General features: G+C 33.9%; 1 protein-coding gene across 4 annotated transcripts; it reads right to left on the bottom strand.

Annotated features, from left to right (window-relative positions):
* Positions 1 to 769: 769 nt before the first annotated feature.
* On the bottom strand, positions 770 to 5,272 carry LOC131652012 (protein MID1-COMPLEMENTING ACTIVITY 1-like). 4 transcript variants are annotated; one of them, XM_058921774.1, is made up of 9 exons: positions 4,993 to 5,272; positions 4,703 to 4,749; positions 4,099 to 4,523; positions 3,574 to 3,989; positions 3,193 to 3,299; positions 2,414 to 2,485; positions 1,853 to 1,959; positions 1,269 to 1,362; positions 770 to 1,080 (listed from the first exon to the last, which is right to left on the bottom strand). In XM_058921774.1, exons 3-9 carry the CDS (start codon positions 4,504 to 4,506, stop codon positions 1,028 to 1,030), a joined length of 1,257 nt encoding a protein of 418 aa, XP_058777757.1. In that variant the 5' UTR covers positions 4,507 to 4,523; positions 4,703 to 4,749; positions 4,993 to 5,272; the 3' UTR covers positions 770 to 1,027. The 4 variants fall into 4 exon arrangements, with proteins under 4 accessions (XP_058777757.1, XP_058777758.1, XP_058777755.1 ...); XM_058921775.1 differs by having other exon boundaries at positions 5,070 to 5,272; XM_058921772.1 differs by having other exon boundaries at positions 4,703 to 4,797; positions 4,993 to 5,271.
* Positions 5,273 to 8,393: the final 3,121 nt, after the last annotated feature.

Raw genomic sequence — 8,393 nt, 5'->3', positions numbered from 1 at the left:
CTTATTTTATTTGGCGTTTGCGTTTAATTAAAATGCGAGACTGTTTAAGAAAAAACATAAAAAAAAAACACAGTTTCTGCATAATTCGAAAGTTCATTTGCGAATTCACCCCCATGAGGTGTTTTCGGAAGTTCATCCCCGAAGACACCCCCCATGAGGTGTTTTCGGAGATGCACTTCCGAATTATGGAAATTTTTTTAAAAAAAAAAAGCGCTTCGGAAGTTCATTTCCGAAGCAGGGGTATTTTGGAATTTTCGCTGGGGGTGACCCCCATATGGAGGTGGGTAAAGAAATTTTCTTTAGTGATTTACTATATAAATATTTGTATGTTTGATCTTTCATTGTTGTGAAAATTTACAAGTGAACGAATACATTATTGTTGAAATATGTGAGCGCAAAAACATACGCAGCAAGCACTACTTGAAGAGATTCAAGAGGTATTGTTAATTAAGATTTTTTTCACCAAGGAGATATGAAACGTAAATAGAAAATAAGATCAGTATTTTATTCCCACCCAAATAAAATGCACGGATGCAAATGTTAGTTTAATCAAATCCAGCATCAGCAATCAATATTAAAATTGAGACGATTTGAGTATTTGGATATGGGAAGTTAGCTTGTGATCCAAACTCTATGATTATCTGGATGTGGGAAATAGCCCATGATCCAAACGTTCACAAACAGCATGGTAGCATTGCAATTGGGCGTGTCAAACTGGGTCTAATGAACTAGACAAAGAAAATCCAACAAAAGTTGACAAAACATGCCAAGAAATTAACTCAAACTATATTAAACCAGAAAAATAATTTTAATAAATGATACATCAGGTAAATCTAGAAGCTACTTTTGTCGAGTAGTATGATACAACACAACAAATTACTATACATATGTAGTTTAAAGAGGCAAGGTACGTTGAGAATCAAAATACATAGTTTTTGCCTTCGAGTCAGAATTCCAGTAGCCTCTATTTAATGTCTTTTAGGACCCTTGAATCACTAAACAACCAAATGACAGTTTCATTATTAACTTAAGATTCCATGTACTGGGAAGGTGGAGGGCTTGTTTTGGTCTTTTCAGCACCTGCAAAACGGTTCAACATCAAAGGTGTTATAATATGCCACATGAGCACTCATAAGCAATAACTATTTATGCCTAAAAATCCTAAAAAAACGTTTCATAGTAAATGGAAATTTACAAGTGCAACAAGCTAGCAAATGAGAGAGTTCACAATATTTTATTACAGCAAGATGAAAAATATGAGGACACACCATTAATCCCGCGGATCTCCACTTCTCTCCATTCTTGTACAAGGGCACAGCAGCAACACATCAAATGTGAGAGAAAATCATCAACAAAGCCCCCCTACCAAAAAAAGTAATTGTGAGTAATACGAAAAATTTAGAGAGACCGGCGTATTAAGCATGCATATATGCTCAAATCTTTACAAATAAATTTGTGTAGTAGTTTTATTGTGCTGTGGACATTACACCTACAAGTAGAGAGACAGTTTTCAGCAACCTTAGTGTTGTGCCAAGGCTCGACAAACACTTTTTTCACAACTTGCCTTGAAAATTAGACAAATGGATTCCATTTTGAAATGGTAAGTATAAGACTGGGCAAAATTGCATAAAAAGAATTAATAATGCTAAAAATACAGCTAATGACTGCTAGTCAGCTGCTATCCCCCGTTTACAAAAACAGTTGCAGTTATGAACTCTATCCATCAAAGTAAAATGAACAAAAATAAAATCGGCTGCAATTTCATTAAGCAAACTATATACAAATCTACAAACACAGGGCATAAAGAGGTGATAAGAAGTCATGTTTATGCAGAGAAGGAAGGAATCATTACCGTGATGTTCAACATCTTCCGAAGCTTTCTCCGTATGCAACAAGTATAGCAGCAACATGACAAAATTAATGAATATGCCATCAATTCATTACACGCTTCTGCAGAGGCTGACCAAACACAACGGAAATCATAATCACAGAATTTCAATGATGTTTGAGAGTTTGAAATTAACCAGGTTGAAGGTAAGCACAACAACCAATGAGAAATATATTAGCAATATAAAGAATCCTGGGCATTATCTCATAAGTTTTATAAATAATCTGAATTGTAGAAAATCATGTCTTCACTATTGGTAAATTTCTTCAAGGTTCCACTTCAGTCTTCAAAACATAAAGAGGCGCAGATATTTCAATGATTTCATAACGCCTGCTTCCCACACAAGTCATGATAGCCAACAAAAATATTTTTCTAAGGTATATAATCTAAATTGAACCCACACAGTATAATGTCAAGATAGATAGAAACTTGATTCACTAAATTGAAACTTTGTATGCAAGAAAAATTACTCAAATGTAGATTCATCACTTAGCCTAACACATCCAAAATAGATAGCTAACTTACACATGGGCCTGTTTCTTACAACTGAAGCAATCTTGGAAAATGTTCCACAAGGATAGAAAAGTGTCTTCATACCTGCAGATCAAATGCTATACGGATTACCAAAAAATGAAAAGTTTAGAGAGATTGAAGAACTATCTTTAACTGATTTTTTTTGGTATTATTTCCATGTTTTTCTGCTGTTCAGAGGGCTCCTTATCCATCTGTTTTTACTAAAACATGAGGGGATTTTAAGTTTAGTAGGACTACACCTTGACAAGATTCACATGAAAAAAAGAGGCCCAGCAACATAAATCTTCCGATTCCTAATTCAAAATTATTCATTTTATTCCATGCACATTGCACAAGCCATACTATCCTACTTCAAAATTTTCTTTTTAACTCTCATGCAGATGTCCAATACATCCAATTAAGTGTCGAACAAAATCTCATGAACGCTATAAAGACATAAGGGGAAATTGAGTGGGTAAACTGTGGTGAAAGAAGAAAAAAAAGTAAAATTTACATTATACTTAACAGTCTAATCTTTCAATTAAACAAGTCTCGGATGCATGTAGCACTTATATATGACTTGTTTTTGTTTTACGCACAATTCATGATAGTGTAACAACGGGTTTTTGAATTATGGCAACTGACACAATGGAACCTAATGTACAGGTAATAACTAATAAACCTATGGAGGAAGACACAATGGAACATGATGTACATGTAATAAACCTATGGAAGACACAATTCTATTACAGCTAACCAAACTGTTAAATATCAAGCATGAGAGAACATACAAAGAGAGGGTTCGGAGCAACAAGCAAGTAAATCAGTGTGCCAATCTTCCTGTTGATATGACCCTCCACCTCGAGTTGAGGTCATGTCTTTTTTGGAAACAGAAAATCTGTTCAGGCCATGCATATAAGCACCAAACATTGTAGATATGAGTTAATAACTAAAATAGCAAGGCAGATTAATTATCAAAATTAACAGTTACAGACTTCATGGCAGAGTAATAAAAGAATGGAAGAAGCAAGAAATTTACAGTAGTTAAAATCAAGGGTAAAATTTGGGCCTTCATGTACGTCAGATGTGTGTGGGTCAACATTGACTTAAATATTATGATATCCTAAGTGAACCTAAAACTTATTAAGCTGATGAAGAGGGAAATGAAGTACCTTGTTGGCGAAACAGTATCAACTTTTGCATGGTAATTTTCATCCGATGAAAGACCCTTGTCATTATTGGAATCAGAGTGATTGTACTTCTCTTTCTTATGGCTTTTTTCAGGTGAACACTTGTTCGGAACAGAATACTCTGCTACTTTGGTGACATCTAATAAACGTTGAATGACTTCACATTGATTCATATCCAAATTTGCTTGTGACCTTTGTAGCTCTAGGTTAAGTTTTTCCTTTTCTTTTTTAATCGCTTCAGTGAAAGAACAATTGGGGTATGAACAGGAAAGAGTTTTCTTCAGCACCGCAGTATCTTCCCTGTCAGGATCAGGTTTTAAAATAACTGTATGTGCTTGTTGGTCCTCATCGTCTAATGTGTATTCACGTTGATCCTTTTCAATATATTCTAGTCTTTCCTGAATGATCCAAAGAAACAATCAATTGTCAACCACATTTCAAACCAAATTTACAAATACAGAAGCTAAAAATACCATTCACAACAAGAGATAGCAGATAAACAAATACCCTGACTCGAGCATTATCCACGAGAGTAATAAGAGGAACGAGCCTCAGATATCTATCAATTTCATTCTGCGCCTTCCTGAACTGATAAACAATATTCCACCCCATTGCCAACAAATAAAGGTAGCTCCTATCTTGACAACTATGAACCAACATATAAGATCTTCTAAGCGCATCTTCAAGCTGCTCTAAAGGCTCCCTAGTTTCTGGATACCTCTTCAGCTCCGAGATCTTGAGTTGCTCCAACAAGTTACCAATCAACTTCAAATGCAGTGCGAATTGTCGGCAATTTTTCTTATGCATCCTTGCAGTACTTGCCGCTTTCACAATCATACCAATCAACTTCACAGCATCCACACCAGTCAACTGCGCTATATTCGCAAAATCCCCCATATGATCCCAAGATGCCATTCTCTCTGAAATTCAACCTAAAATCACCTCACAATATTAGTTTCTAAAACTGCATTTACAATTTTTATTCTTAATTTCTCATCATAAAACATCATCACAAAAACAAAACAAAAAATTAGTATATCCCCTAAAAATAACATGAATGAAAATTAATTATAATTTGAAATAAAATTATTAAAAATAAAGCTCGTTTTACCTTTGATTAAACAAATAGCAAAATTGCAAGCTGGATCAAGCTTTTATCTGAAAAATATTTTCCAGATATAGCATTATTCTTCAAGATCTTGAACACTGTAAATCATAACAAAATCAGACACACACAACAACAAAATTGAACCTAAAAAATGAAAAATGACACTGAAGAAATTAAAATAAAAAATAAATAAAATAAACTAAAAATCTGCTTGAATTGAAATTCATTCATAACTAAACTACACAAATTTAAAACATAAATATTCATTAAATGCTATGATTAAACATTTTTACCGAAAGAAATGAATAATTCACAATCCAATACAAAAAATGCAGATTCATTTAGTTTTTATTGAGTAGCCCAAAGTTACTTGCACGAAAATGACGAAAGAAACGTCAAAGTTGTGGGGAAAAGAGCAAAGAGTTCAAGTGATGAGTGGCATTGCTTTGCGGGAAGAAGCACTTTGCTCTTGTGAAGACCTCTTGGTTTGTTTACTCTCTCTCTCTCTCTTCTTCTTATCGCTCACAGTTTCGGTTCGGTGCTGTTGTGTACAGTGTTGTAATTGGCCGCATGTGATGGACAGTTGTAAGTACGGAAGTGCCCATGTTTTGGTGGTTTTATTACCGGAATGCCATTTCTTTGCTTCACGGACGGAGTTAACGGCGTGATATGGACAGGTAGACAGACGGTTGACCCCTTAATACTGTGACAGCTGGCACTCCATACCACTGGCTAAATGAAGGAAGGTCATAAGAATAGGGGTGGCAAAACGGGTCGTGGCCCGTCTGACCGACCTGCGCACCCGTCAAAAAATGACGGGTTGGATTGGGATTTTAGGTCTGCCACTCATCAAAGTCCGCCCCGTCAAAACTCGCCGCTCGCCAAACCCGCTTTGTCAAAATCCGCCGCCCGCCATATCCGCTCTGTCAAAATCCGCCGCCCACCATATCCGCCCCACCAAAGCCCGCCGTCCGCCAAAACCCGTCAATCCTTCAAAACTCACTCTTTTTTTAGTTAATTTTAGTAATTATAATTCTTAATAGTTTATTTTATACATTTATTTATAAATATATGTAATATTTTTTTAAGTAAATTCGTTAAAAAGTCACTTTTATAAAAAAATGTTTTAAAAAATAAGTGAAAAGTTTAATTAAAAGGTAAAAAATTCTATTAATTTATTAAAAATATATAAATAAAAATAGGTAGGTAACTCCGCCGCCTGTCAACCCGCCATCTTGATGGTACGGGCATGACATTTATGTCCATTTTACTTGGTGGGCATGTCCGTCTCGCTCGTTTTTTGGCGGGCATAAGGCGAGACTGATAGCCCGCTTTACTACCCCTACACATGAGAGTGTGTTTCTCTCGTACTCTCATGTTCGATTATTGTTGAATTAATATATATTATATTATTGTACTTGGGGCTTAAATGGGATCTCGTTAGTAAACTATGGATTGATTCTGATAAATTGATAAATTAATCGGTAAGATACTAAAATTAAAATAATAAAAGAAATAGTGTACTGCATTTTTTTTATCTTAATTAATGTAAGATCAAATAAATTTTTTTCAGCTTTATAAAACAATTAGAATGATGGAGTATTGATTTTAGGAATCTAGAGATATGGAATAAAGGGTAGTATATAGGGTTGGTGTTGATTGAGAAACATAAAGGCTGTTAGTTGGAAGTTAGTAATGAGATTGAAAGTGAAAAGGAAAAGAAAAAGCTACCAACAAGTGAGAACAGAAAAAGGTTAAGAAAAGGGCAATGTCGTCATTTAAGGAAAAACATATTGTAATTAAGTTAGAGATATGTTTGTTCAGCGAAAGCAGCAGGCAATTAAGAAGAGTTAATGAATGTGTTGGATGATGTATATTCTGTATCTTGTGTTGGAAGAGTAAACATCCATTCTTCTCTATGTCAAATGCGACTTGTGATAATGGTTGCACATGTTAGAAGTAACACGTGGCGTTCATTTTTATTTGTTTTTTCAATGTTTTGTTGTGTCTTCACTCTTTTTCTCAGTTGTCACTCACAAACACAATCCAACTCCATCCATTCCTACACTCTGTCTATCCATGGCTAATGGTGGATATGGATTCATCATCCATGGTGGATAGGTCATCATCCTTGCTTTTTTTCTCTTCTCATTTTTATTATTATCATTAACAATAATACGATAAAATATCACGGGAGTCTTGCTCTCAATAAAATATTGTACAGTTTTTTAATTATTGATTTTTTATAATTAAAACTTTTATAGGAAAACATATAATATATAAAATACTATTTCATTTTTTAAAATATTAAACTAGCCAAAAATCCGTTAAGCTGGACGGATAAATTAATTTGATACGATATAAAATTTATTTAAATACGTATTTAAATTTAAAGTTAGCTATTAATTTTAAAATGCACAATAATTATACAGATTCAATTGTATTAAAATAAAAAGAGAAAAAAAGGTCATGTGAGATAAGTAAAAATAGTTGATTTTGTTTAATATTTTTTGTATATCGTATTTTTCGTATATAGATGAGAAAAAATGCACAATAATTATACAGATTCAATATTTTATGTATATCGTATCCACAGGGATTAGTTTAATATTATTGTCGTTCTATAGTCATATTATTTTGAGTGAGTAAAAATAGTTGATTTTGTTTTATTATTCTAAATTTGCTATTAAACCTAAACAATTATTAAAACTAGAATGTTGAAAATTGGGTAGCGATGAAAGAGATATGTTGAGCTTTAAGGTTGAAAATTTGCTATTAAACCTATTCCTATGCAATTTATTAATTAAATCATAAGTGAATTATCAATTGAGTTATTATCTTCATTTATCCTCAAACTCGAGCTCATGTCTGATGATCAAGTTAGATAATCTTTCACCGTTATGAGATTCGATCTCTCAGAACCTCGCTAATGATAAAAGTAATAAAGCACGATAATTATGAAAACCCATTCATAATTCCATCTTTGCAAATCATGAATGAATCAATATAGTAACCCAGGGCAAAAGTTTGAACCTTTTCTTTCGATCAAAGATTCAACAATAATTTAACATAAAACCAAGGTTTCTTATTGATAATAAACTCAAACAATTATTCACAAGAATTAATCAATGGTATTGCATGATCATATGTTAACTACTACCTTAAACTCAACACGAGAAGATTAGCTCTCCATGGATATGAAGAACACATAAGGTTTGATTGAGGTATTCGTCATGATTAAGAGAATCTCTTCAATTGATGTAGAATCCACCTTCAATTGTTGCCCTCTGCTTCAGAATCGAATTTCTCTCCCAATTTCGTTCACCAAAAATTGCACACACATAATGACGGCAAGGGCTTCTTTTTAAAATAAAATTTCTTGATTCGCCGTGCTCGCGGTGCAGCAAGGATTCCCGCGGCGTGGCGCAGCCTTTGACTCCTGCGGCGCGGCCTTGCTGTATCTTGCCTTTTTGCTCTGTTTTGATTCTTCCAACTTTCTTTCCTTTTCATGCTCTTGTAAGGCTACTTTTCAGCTCCAAACCTGCATCAATAATACCCAAAGTGATTCGATTTGCTTCATAACTCGAACTAAACTTATAAAGTTCAATTCTTATCAATAAAACCCATCTAATTATCACAATTTGCTTAAGTTTAGAACCGAAAATAGTTATACTAACACATGAAAATACCATTA

This window comes from Vicia villosa, linkage group LG2 (genome assembly GCF_029867415.1).
Source record: "Vicia villosa cultivar HV-30 ecotype Madison, WI linkage group LG2, Vvil1.0, whole genome shotgun sequence".
NCBI classification, from domain to species: domain Eukaryota; kingdom Viridiplantae; phylum Streptophyta; class Magnoliopsida; order Fabales; family Fabaceae; genus Vicia; species Vicia villosa.
This window is presented reverse-complemented; position numbering and strand designations above follow the sequence as displayed.